Below are 17,922 nucleotides of genomic sequence, written 5' to 3'. Positions count from 1 at the left end.
TAGCAGCTATTACCTTCATTTCCTTTATTATGGTGTTTTTGGGTGATTGACAGCTTTCATTCTGCAGGATGGTAGTCTCAAATTCAGTTGGTTTAAAGGCATTGGTTATCAATGTATTTTGATAAGCTAGGCATAAGATATTTTCTATTTACTGACTGAAGTACTTTTTAAAAACATTTAGTGGCTGAAGTAGTACTTCATTCTTTCTGCTTCTTGTACATTTTTAGTTAACTGTAGCTGCTTGTTTTTTTTTTTTAAAGATTTTATTTTTCCTTTTTCTTCCAAAGCCCCCCGGTACGTAGTTGTGTATTTTTAGTTATGGGTCCTTCTAGTTGTGGCATGTAGGATGCTGCCTCAGCATGGCTTGAGAAGCGGTGCCATGTCTGCGCCCAGGATTCAAACCGGCGAAACCCTGGGCTGCCGAAGCAGAGTACGTGAACTTAACCACTCGGCCACAGGGCCTACCCCGTGCTGCTTGTTCTTAAATTTAGTCATTTTATTTCTTGGCAACTTCATTGTCTGCTTGGTGGGAATTCATTTATTTATCTGTTTTCCAAAGACTTGAGCAGTTTAACAAATTTAAATAGAATGTATAAATGTGTGTTAGATATTCCGTTAGGTATAGTGGTAATACATCTCAGCATAGACTGTTATTGGATCTTGCTATAGAGAACGCTGCTGAAATTGTCTCTTTTCTTCATTTATCATTATGAAATACACATAACTTTCACTTTTTTCATGAAATTTTTTGTTTTTTTTAATAATGTGCTCTTGCATTCATAGTGAATAGCTTGTTTGATAGAAATGTTTCGTGTTATGAGAACCTCTCTAACAGAATGAAATTTTTTTTTATTGACTATCAAATGTTGGGCTTAAGGAGGGAGAAACCTGAAGAAGAAGCTATTGGGAATGCCTGTGTCTACTAGGGGACCTTTTGAAGAGTTTCCTTTTGAAACTATGACCTTCTACTCCAGCCAGCCCACTAATAGGGTCCTGGGGGATGTAACCTATAGCCTCCATCCTAGACCATGGGGATTGGCACTTCTCTTTGCGGATTGCCTGAAGCAAAAGGAATTCCAACCGCTCTAGTTGTTAAAACTAGAGGTTATTCCTTACTCTCTTTAATGTCAGTGGAGGTCGTTACAATAGATCTTGATGTGTATCCCCCAATAGTGCTGGCTGTGCTCTTTGACCTCCCTAGCGTTCCTCTCCATTCACTGCTGCCCAGTCAGCATGAGTGCCTCCTGGATAGCGTGTGAGAAGTTCTGCTCTGGAGGTGTCACACACTTCTACAGACTCTACCCAGCAACTCCATCAGTTTTTTTGGATCATTTCCACACCCTCTGCAGAACTGGGAGCTGTGCTTCAGAAGGGATCTTGCCCCTTTCTTCCCATTGACTGATTGAAGCAGGTGCTACAGTTGTTTCTCAGTCCCCAGCACTATGGAAGGTGGGGGTAAAGTCAGCTGTTGGCTAGATTTTAGGCAGCAGGGAATGTGTGGAATCGCTTACTTTCTTCAAAACCCTGGTTAATATTAGAAGCAGAAAAGTATTAGGGAAATAAGGTTATATGTATTGTCCATGTCTAAGGGAATAGTGAACCTTTTTACTTACCTTCTGCTGAGTTGACACCTACCCATCATTTCCTAGGGCTATAAACCATTTTTGTGGTTTATAGCAATCCACTTGCTAGGCAAAGGGCAGAGTTTGTCATTGGTATGCCATCTTGTTGGTTCAGAATGATAGATGGATGCTCCATTTGTTGTGGGGGTTGGGGTGAAGCTATTAACATTTGAAGCAGGTCTTGTGACCACTATGGTGTGCTAGAGTCAGTTAGAGATTAATAAAATAAACATTCCCAGTTGTAAAGCAGATCTAGTCATGGTTGGAAAGTATACATTTGAAAACCTTCCTGATTTCTTATTTTCTCTAGTAATAGTAAATATCCAGAAGAAAAGGAAACTTTCCTTAATAATGTGGAACTTCTTTTAGAGAGTCCAATAAGACGTTTACTATCTTAAGAAAAAAAGCCAGATTTTAGTTTTGGTGAGTAGGTAAAAGACTTTGAGATGCTATTAAGAATTAAGGAAAATTTTACTTTGAATAAATGAGTCCTTCATGTTGTCTGGTGAAAGGAACACGTAAGAGGACAGGTAGAGTTATGTTAAGGCAAGATGGACATTAACCTGGATCAGAATGAAAGATTGAGGTGGGAGGGCAAAAGCTTTTCAAATAACCAGAATAAAGAAATTTGGTTTTTGCTATATCCAACACATGGTCCAGATGTTCTCTTAGGAATGGGGGATACTTGGATGATTAAGATTGGGTCCTTGTCCTTGATGAGATTATAACACAGTGAGCCAGACAGATGCTGATAACCAGATACTACACCACCCTGTGATAAGTGCTGCAAGCAGATGGAGACGTGCAGATGGAAAGGTAGGGAGACAGCGCCTGGAGCTTCTCTGCGGAAATCAAGAAAAGCCTCACAGGACATAGACCATTTTGCACTGAATCACGGAGGCTATGTAGGAGCTTACTAGGCAAGGAAGGATAGAAAGAGTGTTCCAGGCAAAGGCATGAAAATGCTAGGTGTGTTTAGGTGAGTCGAGCAGCACCTTCTAGTTGGGTCCTTCTAATTGTGGCCCGTGGGATGCCGCCTCAGCGTGGCCTGATGAGCGATGCCACGTCCGCACCCAGGATCCAAACCAGCGAAACGCTGGGCCGCCAAAGCTGAGCACGTGAACTTAACCACTTGGCCACAGGGCCAGCCCCTCTCTTCCAGTCTTTATTCGTATACCTACTTAGAATTACATAGTTGTAATTACAGCTTAGAAGTATTTTAATGTTTTGCTTCTTTTCATTTTATTTTATTTTTAGTATTTTTCCAAATTGCTTCAGTCTTGATAATGACCGTAGCTATCTACTATTCCATTAAATAAATGGTCCACCAAGAGTAAAAGTGTAAAGATATTTCTTGTAGTATTATACATTATGATGAAAAAATTGGGAACATATTAAGTATCTAATGCTAGAAGGATGGTTTGGTGAATTGCAGATTATCAAATTTTAAGGTAGAATTGAAACGCTTGAGTGACAGATTAGATGTGGGAATTACAAAAAAGAGAGAACTGACCTCCAATTGCAGATTTCTAACTGGAGTATTAACATTTTCACCTCTTTGATGGGTCTGAACACTATGAGCATTTGTATGTGTTTGTGTGTGTGACCTTTTAAGCAATATATATATAGAATACATTAAAGAGCATTAGATTAATTTTTAATACATTACATTATACATTATTAATAAGTTAATTATTTATTAATTTTTTTGCCTAGATATTTATTATAATTCATCATCACAATTTAAAGAACTATTTCTTTTACGTTTGAATTTTACTAATGATGGTTCATTCTAGCAGCAAATTGCCCGACCCTCACAAGAAGAAAAAGTGGAAGAAAAAGAAGAAGATAAAGTGGAAAAAACAGAAAAAAAAGAAGAGGAAAAGAAAGATGAAGAAGAAAAAGATGAAAAAGAGGACTCTAAGTGAGTTAAATAGTTAAATGTTATAGTTAGTTTTAAATAATGAAATTGAATTTATTGAAGGTATAAAATTTTAGATAAAAGAATCAGTGGGAGGTGTACTTTGACCATCTAATAGCTATTTGATGTAATTAAGGAATGGAATATTCCAGTAACTATAACGTTTGGCTTAATGGACTTATTTGCCAGACATGAGATACTGTTTTTCAGAAGGGGTAGGCTACAATAATATACACTCATCCCTGAGATATATTGAATATAATTTAATCTTTGATTTGGAAGATACCGCAGGATATTTTTTTGAACCTCAGATAGTGTACATTCATGTAAAAATGCTGATAAATGGTTTTCATTTATATAATACCTTATATTCCAGCTTCATTGATTTTCTTTATCAAAATAGAGTTCCTGGTTTATTTGTGGTTATTGCTATTATATTGGTTATAAAAGTAATTTTTGTTCATTATAGAAAATCAGGAAAAGAAAGCAAAATATAAAGAAAATTAACCTGTGATTCTGCCACTCAGAGGCAGCTACTGTTGATGCCTTTGTGTACATATTGTGGCAGGGTGGTGTAGGGGGCTTAGCAGCTAGGTTGGTTGTTTTTTCCCTAAGGATTAGCTTTATCGAGGCATAATTTACATAGAAGAAAATTTACCAATTTTAAGCATATATGTTGATCTATTACAACAGGAGTGTGCAGTGGTATAGCCATTGCTACGGTTGTGATGTAGAACATTTCTATGACCTCAAAAAGTTCCCATAACCTCCTTTGCAGTAATTTCTTTCACCCCATTCCCACTCTCTGGCAACTGCTAATCTGTTTTGCCTTTTCTAGAATTTCGTATAAATGGAATTGTATAGTATGTAATCTTCTGTGCTTGGCTTCTTTTACTTAGTGTAATGCCTTTGAGATCCATACAGGTTGTTGCATGTATCAGTAGTTTGTTCCTTTTTGATACTTATTGTTTTACTTCTATAATCCTCTTGGAAAGACTGAAGGTTTATCTAGTTTGATGGCAACTGAGGCAGCCCAGATCACTTGATATGGTTTTTAAAGAGTTGGATACTCATGCCAGTCTAATTTTGTATTTTAGGAAGATATCTGTTTAAATTTTTAATTTTTTAGTTCAGTTTAAAGCATTTATATTCCCATCTGCTCAGTGGTTCTGCTCATGGAACTGCCATATCTTGATTTTACTTTTTTCTTAAAATCTTTAATTTATTTAACAAGCATTTATTTATTACTGATGTGAGCTGGGTCTTATGGAGGATGCAAAAATACATGAGATATGTACTATTCCCAGGTAGTTTATGATCTAGTAGGGTAAAATTAGGCAAGATACAAGTAGTATTTAAGAAAAAGAAAAGAGCCTGGAAGAAATGAGCAGAGTGATTGAGAAGAGTTTGAGGTTTACTTCTTTCTGGATAGTTTAGAGGACTGTATGCAGGAGCCAGTGGTTAATGTGGATAGAATAGAGGCAAGAGCATGAATGGACATGCTGCTTGGAGAAAGGGCAGATAATGGTTTCTTTAGACTAGAACTTAGAGGGCCAGAAGAAAAGTGGAAGGTGGACTGAGGTTAGATTATATAAAGCCTTAATGAAAGCTAACATGTAGACATCATTCAGGAGGCTGTATGGGTCTGTTTGGAATAGGTGGGGAATGAATGGAATGTTTTATTGCCAAAGAGCTTCTGCTAGAATATTGATCCACTGGCAGTATCTTATATCGAGATATAAGAGTCAAGGAGGCTGCTATAAAAGACTGGGATTGGAGTACTAAGGCGCTGAATAAATACAGTGGTAGTAGAAGTAGAGATGGTAGAAGTAGTCGGAGAAATATTACCGAGATGAAATAACCAAAACTTGGCATTAGATCACATATAGGAAATGAATAAAAAAGGGAAGAGCTAAAGATGATGTCAAATTTGTAATCCTGAGTAATTATGAACATGGTGATACTGTTAACAAGAAATTAGAGAATGAGGTCGAGCAAGAAGCAGGGTAGTGAGGATGAGCATATTTTGGGATATGTTGAGTTGTATAGATGGGAAATCCAAGTGGTAATTTCAGCTGGTAATTGGGAAGACAAGTTTGGATCTTAGGAGATTTAGGAGATGGGGTACACGTCTAAAGACATAGATTGGGGGGTTGGCCCCATGGCCAAGTGGTTAAGTTAATCTGCTCCGCTTCGGCTGCCTAGGGTTAGTGGGTTCAGATCCTGGGCACGGACCTAGCACTGCTCATCAGGCCATGCTGAGGCGGCGTCCCACATAGAGGAACTAGAAGAATCTATAACTAGGATATGCAACTATGTACTGGGGGGCTTTGGGGAGGGAAAAAAGAGGAAGATTGGCAACAGATGTTAGCTCATGGCCAATCTTTAAAAAAAAAAAAAGACAAGATATAGATTGGGAGTCTTTCCAGTAGAATTGATGTGAATGGGTAACCTCACAGAGCTTTAAGGCCAGAGTAAGCCTTGGGAAATCCCTATATTAAAGGATTGAGAGGAAAAAGGCAATCCCCAGAAGGAGAACCCGAATAGCAGTAGGTATATTAAGGAAATGTGAAGTCCTAAAAGCTTAGTTGAGATGGATATGAAAAGAATTGTCACAGTGTCAGTTGTAGCAGAAAGAGTAACGTGACGCAAATTGAGAAAAGGTCATTTGATTTTGCAGTTTGTAAGTCATTGGTGACTTTTGGCAAAACATCTTTAATAGGAGGCTGTAGTAGTAGTCAGATTGGTAAGGGGATAAAGACGTGAAGGAAGAGAGATACATGGTAACTTAAGGGTAATTTATAACTGAAAGGGAAAGAATTATTCTTGAAGCATTTTTTAACTTTGGAAAAAAAAAACTATAACTTGATAAGCCACAACAGGTCTTTACTTGAAGTAGATAAAATTTGAAAAAAAATCAACACCTTGCATTATGCAAAAATAGTTGAGTCTTTGAGTATTGCTATCTATCCATTCATTTGCAAAAATGTACATTAAGCACCTTATTTTTAAATATTACAACTCTGGGAGTTAAGTAGTACAGAGAATAGTCTTCCAGATAAGATGTGGTACTATTGCTATTAATAGTAATGACCATTTATTGATAGTTTTCCCTAAGTGCTTGAGACTATGATAAGTACTTTATAGCATGGAGGTTTAGCCTTAATGATAGCAAATGTGTATGATACTTAATATGTTCCAGACACTGTTCTGAACATTTTACATAAGTTAACTCTTTTGTCCTCGCGACGGCCCTATGAAATACACTATTATTATCCTCATTTTCCAGATGAGAAAAACTGAGGTAGAGGTGAGAGAGCTTGTCCAAGGTTATCACTTGGCTAGTAAATCACAGAGCTCTGGTATGAACCCAGACAGCCTGGCTCCAGAGGCCGTTCTGCTAACCACTAGGCAATACTGCCCTGTTTGCACATTATTAATACTGGAGGTGATTGAGAATATTGAGCCTGGTTTAATAAAACAATGTTGTAGGTGATTACTACAGAAAGGGCATCTGTCATGGACAGCATCTGTTTCAGCTTCTTTGTTTTACAGAGGAGAAAACTTATGTGGGAGCAAAGGCAAGAAATCCAGGACTCCTGCCTTTTGGTGTACCCCTCTGCCTCTGGATTGCTGGTCTAGGGGCTTTCCTGCTGCCATTCAGTGCTTTCTCATAGAGAGTTCTCGTAAATCTCCAAGTCAGGGGATTTGAAATGTGTTTAAATTTGAAGTCCATTAACGAATAAAACAGGCCTTTGTGACATATGTTAATTTCAGCCAGTCAAATCCTCTTTAAAATCGGAGCATGACAGAATTTTTCATAAAGTTTGTTTTAAGTAACTGAGAGATTGGGCAGTTTTGTTCAACTTCTATTTAAAGAATTTTCAAAGCTATAATCTTTTTTGATATGTGTATACTTTTAAATCACACAAAATTTTCATTTGCTTTTGTTCTCAGAGAAAATACCAAGGAAAGGGACAAGACAGAAAGTACAGCAGAGGAAACTGAGGAGAGAGAACAGGCCACACCCCGGGGGCGAAAAACTGCCAATAGTCAGGGCCGCCGGAAGGGCCGGATCACCAGGTCTATGACAAATGAAGCCGCGGCTGCCAGTGCTGCAGCTGCAGCGGCCACTGAGGAGCCCCCACCACCTCTGCCACCGCCACCAGAACCCAGTGAGTGGATGTGATTGGAGTGGACAGGCCATCATTTTGTTTGGGATTCCGTTTCAGTGCTAGGGTGGGGCAGGAGGGACCTCTGATACTGACAACCTAGAAATAATCTGAAAGTCTGGTCTTTAAAATTTTTAAACTTTAATTTCAAAATCTTTGGAAAAAGAACATCAGCCCCAGTCTTGTTGTGCTAATACAGCTGTTTTTCTTTTTACTTAGTTGTAATCCTAGTGTGTGTGCCACTTTGTTTTCTGATGTTTTAACTTGGCATGTATCAGGAATATTTTCTCGTTTCTAATTTTTACTTTTTGATAACTGTGAAATGTTGGTATTGTGTTCCCTGAGGCATAATTTCTTGAACCATTCCCTATAGCTGAATGATTAGGCTATCCCTTCCCCCGCTTTTAAACAAATCTAGATAGCACTGTAATAAAAAAAAGAATCTTTATTCACATAGCATTTTCTTTCTGTTAAATTATTTTTCATAGGAATAAATTCTTAGACAAGGGAATATCGGGTCTAGGTGTCCAAGCATTTTTCTCTCACTAAGTATTGTCTCATTCGTTTATAAAGGGATTATGTCAATGATGAGTACCACCATTGGTGGTTCAGTGGTACCAAGTTTGCCATAACATGAACTATGAAAGAAAGTGCAAGCTCTGGGAATGGCAAGAATGATGTGAGGGAAATAGCTAGACAAGTAGATGGGGGGGCAGATGATGATGGACCTTGTTTGAACTATATCCTACTTTACTTAACAGAGTGAGGAGCTTATGAAGATTTTTAAATAGAGGAGTGCTATGATTAGATTGGTGTTTTAGAAAGATAATTTTGGTGATAGTTGTGGAGGACAAGTTAGAGAGAGTAAGGGCTGGAGGCAGTTAGAAGGGCATCTTTAAGCAAGCAGTGGCCCACGCAAGGAGAGAATGGATTCAGAAGATTAGAATTGACTCGCGTCATTGGATGTAAGTGGTAAATGGGAAGAAGGATTCAAAAATTAGTTGACGGATTCAGAAGTAGTCTGAGGATCTTGTTAATAATTTGAGTGACTGGGTGGATGGCAGTGCTATTAGTTAAGAAAAGGAATATAGCAGGAGCTCATTTCAGGCCTTATAGTCTCAATTTCCTTTCTAAAGTAAAAGAGAAAGTGTTCAGTTCGTGATCCATCTGTGTTTACTAGATGTCGGGCACTGAAGATGAACATAAGGGCCTCCAGGAGCTAGGAGGATATGGAGCTGTAGAGAACAGGACAGAACTGTGCCTGGCGGGAAGAGGGAGGGTGGTTTCTTCCTTTGACACTTCAGGAGAGGAGGGATGGAGATCTGGTAAGTGGAAGGTACCAAGGTGCTGTGGGACTTCTTAGAAAATAGACTAACAGTGTTCAAACGTGATGTGGCTGGAACTTGACAGAAAGACCATAACACTGAGAAGTGTTAAATTTTCCCCTCTAGTTTATCGGGGAGAGGCTGATACCATCCTATTGTTGTAATTTCTTTAATCTAATGCTTTAGACAGACTTTATGTCAGAGAAATAGGTTAGAGTTATTAAATGGGTTGGTGCCGTATAAACTGCGAATGAAGGATTTAACCTAATTTTTCTGTGCGTTGCTGGGTTCTCTCTCTCTCTTTCAGTTTCTACAGAGCCTGTAGAAACCTCTCGATGGACAGAAGAAGAAATGGAAGTTGCTAAAAAAGGTAAATGATAGTAGTTCAGGTTTTTTTGTTTTTGTTTTCTTTCTTTTTTAAGGTTGTTAGTGATGAGTGAAATGGAATTAAATTTCTTTTAATTGAAAGAAAAGAAAGTTCTTCGACAATGGTAAATAGAATTTAGAGGTAAACTTAAGAGTTCTTTTTGATGTGGTACCCAATAAGGTACCCCTGTGTTCCTTGTTTAGGAAGTCGTCTTTTCATGGTTTTAAGATTCTCTCCACAGTTTTATTTTGAATGTCATTTTATTAGAAGTAGGCGATTTTCACTTTTCCAGAATAGTTATGATTAAATGTTAGTAAAATTCTTTTGGAAGGTATTTCGATATAAAAAGCCCATATTTCTATTACTTAAAAGTTGCATTTAATAGAATGGTAAATACTTTCTCAGTTTGCATTTGGTAAGGTATTTGATTATAAACTATTAAGAAATTGCACTGCAATTCAAAGGAGAGAACATGAACTTTGTAGCCAGATAGTCAAAGATTTGAGCCCTGTCTGTCTCAATGGCCTTGATCTTACTCTGGAACATTATGGATTTTATATTTTTCTGTTGTTGCTTGTTAATATAGTATAATTTGAAATTGAACTAAAATTTCTAATAGGATAAATAATTGGTTTATAAATAAAAAATAATTTATTTTTTAAATAAAATAATTTTGAGAAGGATTAACTAATGGTTTTGGGAATTAAGTATTTACCTTGTAGTTCTAAAGAGAAATTATTGTAAATAGCTTGACATTTTAGTGACACATTTCAGATTTATTTTCTGTTTAGCTGATAATGAGTGATACATTTAAGAACCATATACACCAGTTTTACCAAAAATGTAGCAGTTGAAAGTGTTTAGCCTTCAAAATATTTTTATTTCAGGTTTATTTGCCATGATTAGCAAATTTGTGATTTGTCATAATTACATGTATAACTTTTTAAAAGATTCACATTTATTCTCATCTGATCATCAAGTAGATATTAGCTATATCATAGAGTGATCTTTTTCAGGTAAGTATACCTACATATTAGTATTTAGTCACCGCTCTTTTCATCTCTTGTTCATATATCACACAGGATTTGGAAGTAATCTTCCGATTACCATTATTAAGGAAGCTAGTTCTATTAACATTGAAAAACATGTTTTCCTGTCGTTAAATTTGTACTAGAAATTCCTTCTCGAATACACCTGTATCTAAATTATATCTCTGTATAGCTCTATGTATATATGCATTTATATACCCATATTCCTTGCACATATGTGTATGTGTGTAGATGTGTGCATGCATGTATTATTTGATTAAAGAAGTGTCAGATTGCATAGGTTTCTGTGATGCATTGCATTACAACAGATTTTTTTTTAAACTGGTTAATTTTTTTCAAGGCGTTCCTTGATTGTGAATGAACTCAAGACATGCTGATTATAAATGGAGTCTTTATATATTTTTGCTTTGTGTTAATCATTTATATTTGATTACCTTATTAACTTTATATTGATATACTGTTTCCAAAGATTTAGAAGGACTTATTCAGTTTACAAGTGTTTGAGCTGTTGCTATGTATCCAACCATTGTCCTAGCCCTCTGGGAGATTCTTAACAAGGATAAGGTTGAGCCCTTCCATTAATGAGCATGTTTTAAATTTGGGTGGAAAAATAGAGCTCTCAGTGAGTTTTGTGGCAATACATATTTCAATAAGTATTGAAGTATATCAAGCAATAATTGAAAGCACACTTTTAGTGTTAGTAATTGTGAATTCAGTGATTAAGTTGATTTTATTATTTCTCTTGTTTGCTTTATCAGGTGACTGTTCAGTTAATGTTTGGTCTGTTTTTAAAATATAGGTCTAGTAGAACATGGTCGTAACTGGGCAGCAATTGCCAAGATGGTGGGAACTAAAAGTGAAGCTCAGTGTAAAAACTTCTATTTTAACTATAAAAGACGACACAATCTTGACAACCTCTTGCAGCAGCATAAACAGAAAGTGAGTATATTAGGGGTGGTGAATCTTTTACTTACTGTTTCTTTAGTTTTTTTTTGAGGTTCAAAGATTGGTTTTGAGAGAAACTTTTTTGTATCTTATAGTTTTATTTATTGTATTTACATATAAAGGATATGCTAGTTTCTTGGTACAACTTGACTATTTCTCTATTTACTGCCCAAGGAATAAAATTTCTGTTAGTAGAAATGGGAATTCAGTACATTCGAATTACTGTAGACTAAATTTGAAAAATATAAGCATTTTGAAGTTAGAATTGAAAGATTTAGTTGTAGTTCTCTTAACAGTGTTGAATGAGTTGATCTGGCATATTAGAAAACATTTTCTCAGCAAGAAAGATTCCATGAGATAAATACTAAAAACCAGAAAGTATAAGATTATTGAAAATTCCTTAACCAGGAGATTCCAATATTCTCAAAGTCCAGAGAGCTCTTTGATGGTTCTGTGAGGTCAAAACTATTTTCATAGAAATATTAAGATGTTATTTACTTTTTTCTACTGTATTGGCATTTGCATCAATGATGTCACAAAACAATTGTAGTGAGTGAGAATGCTGGTGCCTTAGCATGAATGGTGGCAGGGTACCACTGTGCTAAGTACTCAATGAATTCTTCATCTCCAAGCATTTGCATTAAAAAAAAATACCAGTTTCACTTAAACTCTTAAGTCTTTGATGAAGCAATAGAAATTAGTTTTCCTAGGGGCTGGCCCTGTGGCCAAGTGGTTAAGTTCACGCGCTCTGCTTCGGCACCCCAGGGTTTCGCCTTTTTGGTTCCTGGGGGTGGACCTAGTACCACTCATCAAGCCATGCTGAGGCCGCATCCCATATGCCACAAGTAGAAGGACCCACAACTAAAAATATACAACTACGTACCAGGGGGCTTTGGGGAGAAGAAGGAAAAATAAAATCTTTAAAAAAAAAATTAGCTTTCCTATATCTTGACCCTTGAGTACATGTCTGTGATAAATGGGAAGTGTGCATAAAGCCCTTCTGCTCTATACCAATGTACGACGCTTCTCTCAAGGAAAAGTACTTTTGCAGTTGTTGGAGTTCCAAAGCTTAACCAGCCTCCCCTTTTTCATGGAATATCTTTTTTAATTGAAAGGATGACAGACAGACAAACTATGGTTTTTCAGATTTGGATATTTGGCAGACATTTTCTTGAAAATGAACGAGTCTGTCTTTCGAAGAAAACAACCAGTAGTATTGTTACTACTTTGAAATTTTGAGCTTTCAAGCAAAAATTAGAATTTTGAAAAATGTGTATTCCTTATCATGAGCTTAGCATCTTCTCAAAACTCAAAAGACTTTTTTGATGAGATCAGTGGTAATAATAACTAATGTGCTAATTTGATGTATTATATAATGAAATATATCCAAATTTTAAAAATCTGTATAGCTCAGTATTTTTCAAATGACAAATTCATGATGTCACAATGGATATCAAGATGGATAAAATATTCAGGAAGTGTTTTTTAATATGTTTTTTAAATAATAAAGTGTAAGATAGACGAATGGATTTTAATAGAGTACAAGAAATTTATTGATAGGGTTTCAGATTTCCCATTGCAACTAACCTTTAAGAAATGGCTATTTGCTGAGTTTTGGTATCAAAGAATAATATCCACAGTCATCTGAAAAGACTGTTAAAATATACTTCTCTTTTCCAACTACATGTCTCTGTGAGACCACATTTTTTCCGTATACTTCAACCAGTACAGTATTATCTCCATAGATTAGATTACATGTAGAAGCACATTTAGAAGTGTGCTGTTTTTGTCTTTTTTTTTAAAGATTGGCACCTGAGCTAACATCTGTTGCCAATATTTTTTTTTCCTTCTTCTCTCCAAAGTCCCCCAGTACATAGTTGGATATTCTAGTTGTAGATCCTTTTAGTTGTGCTATGTGGGACACTGCCTAAGCATGGCTTGATGAGTGGTGGTAGGTCTGTTCCCAGGATCCGAACTGGTGAAATCCTGGGCCACCAAAGCAGAGCGTGTGAACTTAACCACTAGGCCACGAGGCCGGCCCCAGAGGTGTGTGCTATTTTTTATCAAGGCAGACATTAAAGAGATTTACAAAAACATAAAACAGTGCTATTTCACTGTTATTTTTTTGTTTTGGAAAGTAGTTATTTTTTATTAAAAAATACGTTCTTTTGTTGATATCTAATGGGTTTATTGTTATTTTAAATGAATTAATAATTAAAATGATACAGTAATTTTCTGATAGAGTAAATATCTATCTATATATATAAAACTCATGAACAAAAGCTCTTTAGGTTCTTGCATACTTTTTAATAGTGTTGTAACTAAGAAAAACTAAGGAAAAGAAGAAGAATATTGGTAATTTTTAGCAGTTGGGGTAGTAATAATTTATTTTCCTCTCTATGAGAAATCTTCCTGGGAGAGACTGCCGGCTGAAGTTTGGTGAAATATAGGCTCTAAGAGGCATTGAACAGAGATGTGCCTTTCGATGAGTTTAGTGAAAGCGATCCATCCACATGCAAGGGCCAGTGAGTGGTAACCTAGAGATAACTGCATTTTAACCAGAACAGTTGCCAAACACGCAGCTTTCTTGTTTAGTATGTGTGTGCGTATCAGTGTTCTGTGTTATTTCAGATATGAAAAGGTTTGTTTCTTTCCTTTTAGTTATTTAAATCATAAATAGTATTTTTTACTCCTTTAGACTTCAAGAAAGCCTCGTGAAGAGCGAGATGTGTCTCAATGTGAAAGTGTAGCTTCCACTGTTTCTGCTCAGGAGGATGAAGATATTGAAGCTTCCAATGAAGAAGAAAATCCAGAAGACAGTGAAGGTATCTCCATATCTTAAATTTAATTGTGACTTCTGCTAGCCCAAATATGTAATTTTTAGCTTATTTGACTGGGAGTTGCTTCATTAAAGAAATAGTTTATTGGTATTTTCATGGCATAGAGACTTTAAACTTGAATGCAATGTGTTTATTCAATCAGTCAATAAATGTTTGTTCATGTCGCACCTGAGGCAGTCCAGTTGCCACAACCACAAGATCTTGACGATGGCAGTCTCACTTTAGGCACTAAGTGCCAGCATCAATTATATGTCTATATTGCTGCTACATTTATTTGTTCATTTGGTATCATCAATTACATTTGCCACTTTGTTTGATTTCATTGAGTTTGATTTATTTCAGTTTTTACAAAGGCTTACATATGTCATATTTACATTTTCATGTAAAAAGAATTAATGACCCTAGAGGACCTGGTGAGGAAAACAGGTCAACCCAAGGAACTTAAGAAAAAAAATAAAATCCTTTTTGTCACTTGAACAGATTAATGACAGCTTCCTAAAAAAGTAAATATTTTCTTGAGTTTTTGCTAAAGAAAAAAAAGGTACCTAATTTATTTTAAGTTACCTTACTATTAAAGTTTCTGTGGATTTCTTTTGTAAATTTACTGCACGTGAAGTGGGGATTTTCACAATGATTTTAGTAGCTCTTTATGTATTATATCTTAAATATGTTCATGTTTTGTATATTCAGATATTTTTTTCATCTCCTTTGCTTTTTGTTTTATCTTTAAATTACCAGAGTTTAAACTTTGTATGTAATTAGAGCTATTTTCATTTTCCTATGTAGGCTCTTGTATTTTAAGCTTAGGAAGTTCTACACCTTCTAGGAGTTTTAGAAATATTAGATTTTGTTTAATTTTTTTCTATAAGTTGTTATTGGCTTTTAAACTTGAAATTTGACTTGAAATGTGTTTTGGCTTTCAACAGTAGGTAAACTTTTTTCTGTGAGCTTTTGTGAAAAATGAGAGTAAAGAGAACATGGGGGCAAACTCCCCCTGGGTAATATGAGAGTGTTGCAAACAGCTGAAGGCAGGAGGGCGTGTTGATGGTACTTCTAGATAAGTCATCAGAGTTTGTAAATTTTAGTAGGTTTGCGGCTGGTAGCTAGTATCCTTGGGTTATAGATGTACATGAAGCCTGTATTATGTATGAGTCTGCTTGGGCTGCCATAAGAGAATATCACAGACTGGGCGGCTTAAATAACAGAAATTTATTTTCTCACAGTTCTGGAGGCTGGAAGTCCAAGATCAAGGTGCTTGACAGGGTTGGTTTCTGATGAACTTCTCTTTCTGGCTTGCAGATGGTCACCTTATCTTTTTTTTTTTTTGAGGAAGATTAGCCCTGAGCTAACTGCTGCCAATCCTCCTCTTTTCACTGTGGAAGACTGGCCCTGAGCTAACATCCATGCCCATCTTCCTCTCCTTTATATATGGGACGCCTACCACAGCATGTCTTTTGCCAAGTGGTGCCATGTCCGCACCCGGGATCCGAACTGGCGAACCCCGGGCTGCCAAAGCAGAACGTGTGCACTTAACTCCTGTGCCACCAGGCTGGCCCCTCACCTTCTCATTTTTGTCCTCACATGGCCTTCCCTCTGTGTACATGTGTTCCTGGTGTCTCTTTCTCTTATTATAAGGACACCAATCCTATTGGATTAGGGCCCCATCTTTATGATCTCATTTAGCCTTGATTACCTTCTGAAAGGCACTGTCTTCAAGTACTGTCACATTAGGGATTAGGGCTTCAAAATACAAATTTTGGGGAGGACACAATTCAGTCCATAACAAAGCCCGAGCCTAACTATCATAAATATGTTTATTTTAGAATAGAGAAACCTCTCTGTCCCCAGGCTAACAGTGTCAAAACCAAACACCAAACCTGGCTTTGTCCCTCGGCTTTCTTCTTGTTAACTTTGTCTTATTGTGAAGCTTTTTTCAAATAAGCTTATAAATAAGGTTATTAAGGTAGAATGAGGTATTAAAGTAATGTTTCTGTCTGATCAAGTGTAGGGTGGCATTATCACATCATGCCCATTCATACATATGCTTGTGTTGTGTCTAGAATAGTTTCCTATTAATAGGAAATGAACTTGCCATTAGGGATCTCCATTTCCTTTTGACTCAACTTCATTTGGAAAGTGTCAAAGAAAAAGAAAGTAATCTAGTTTACATGACCTGTGATTTCATGCTGATTACTAAGTTTAAGGAGACACTCAAGAATCCCTGTTTATTGTGTGGCAAGGCTCTTCCCCGTGGGAGAATGAAGACACCTGCTGAAGTCCCTGTGCCTTCTGTCCTAAAAGACACATCTGACTGTGTGAATATCTTTCACAGTTAGGAGACTTAAATCAGAAAGACTGAAACTTCACCAAAATTTGGATTTATTCTTGTTCTCTTGTTCTAAATCATTCTTTTAGACTTTTTTTTTTCCTGCTTTATGTCCCCAAATCACCCCGTACATAGTTGTATATCTTAGTTGCAGGTCCTTCTAGTTGTGGCATGTGGGACACCACCTCAGCGCGGCCTGAGGAGCGGTGCCATGTCTGCGCCCAGAATCCGAACTGGCGAAACCCTGGGCTGCCGCAGCGGAGCACACAAACTTAACCACTCAGCCACAGGGCCGGCCCCCTAAATAATTTTTTGAGGTGTTTTTTTTTTTTAGGGAAAAGAAAAAAAGACACTCATGGTTTGGCTGGTGCTTGGTGAAGCATTATGCCTTGGAAATATTCCTACTCTTTTGTGGCTTGGAGGAAGAAAATAGTTGAAAAGGTATATTTATCAAATGATATCTGCTGCTGGATAATCACTAACATGTCTTCCAGTGTTTTGGAGATAAATGACTTAATTTGCCCTTGGATTGGGGGTTTTCCATCATTGTATGAATAGAAATGAAAATGGAGTCAGTCTTTTTGTTAGTCTTTCAACACTTTGGTAGCATCTTTCACTAACAGCAATTGCTACCATATATTAAGACCTTACTATATGTGAGGTACTGTTCTGAGTCTTTGTCTTTTGTTTTGATTTTGTTTTTATTTTTGAGACTTGAACTCTCATCTGAACTCCAGGCTTATATATCTAACTGCATGCTCAGCATTTCCATTTGGATGCCTAAGAGCCATCGCAGACTTAACATCCAAAGTAAACTTTGGTTTCCCCACCACTGGGACCTACTTTTCCCTTCAGTCATTCCCTGGGTCAGTAAATGATACTTTTGTAACTCTCTCTCGTACCCAACATGTGATCCATGAGCCATTGTTGTCGACTTTCTTTGGATGCACTATTTAGAATCTTGTCTCATCTCCCTACCTCCATTGCTGCTACACTGGTTCTGAGCCACTGTCGTCTCCATTGCAGTTCTCCATTGCAGAAAAGCCAACCACTTTTCTGTTTGCTCACTCTATTCCTTTTTGTTGTTGTTAATTGAGATATAATTATATTAGTTTCAGATAAACAACATAATATTTGTATGTTTTGCAAAATGATAATTTTGCATACTAAGTCTACTTAACATCCTTCACCCCATATATAGTTATAATTCTTGTGATGAGAATTTTTAAGATCTACTCTTTTAGCAACTTTGAAGTATACAATACAGTATTTTTAACCATAGTCATCCTGCTATACGTTACATCCCCAGGACTTATTTATTTTATAACTGGATTGTTGTATCTTTTGACCAACTT

At 36.6% G+C, this 17,922-nt stretch overlaps 1 protein-coding gene across 36 annotated transcripts in view; it reads left to right on the top strand.

Annotated features, from left to right (window-relative positions):
• Nucleotides 1-17,922, top strand: part of NCOR1 (nuclear receptor corepressor 1) — a 154,709-nt gene that overhangs the window by 75,388 nt on the left and 61,399 nt on the right. For 25 of the 36 annotated variants that reach the window (XM_070481978.1, XM_044745488.2, XM_070481989.1 and 22 more), the window contains 5 exons: nt 3,419-3,546; nt 7,501-7,718; nt 9,348-9,410; nt 11,256-11,395; nt 14,100-14,226. In XM_070481978.1, the coding sequence (XP_070338079.1) occupies nt 3,419-3,546; nt 7,501-7,718; nt 9,348-9,410; nt 11,256-11,395; nt 14,100-14,226 (676 nt within the window). The remainder of the gene's footprint in view (nt 1-3,418; nt 3,547-7,500; nt 7,719-9,347; nt 9,411-11,255; nt 11,396-14,099; nt 14,227-17,922) is intronic. The other 11 variants (XM_070481982.1, XM_070481975.1, XM_070481994.1 and 8 more) reach the window with 1 other exon arrangement.

The sequence above is a fragment of the Equus asinus genome, chromosome 13 (genome assembly GCF_041296235.1).
Source record: "Equus asinus isolate D_3611 breed Donkey chromosome 13, EquAss-T2T_v2, whole genome shotgun sequence".
Classification (NCBI taxonomy): Eukaryota; Metazoa; Chordata; class Mammalia; order Perissodactyla; family Equidae; genus Equus; species Equus asinus.
Note: the sequence above shows the minus strand (reverse complement) of the source record. Positions and strands in the feature narration are given on the sequence as shown.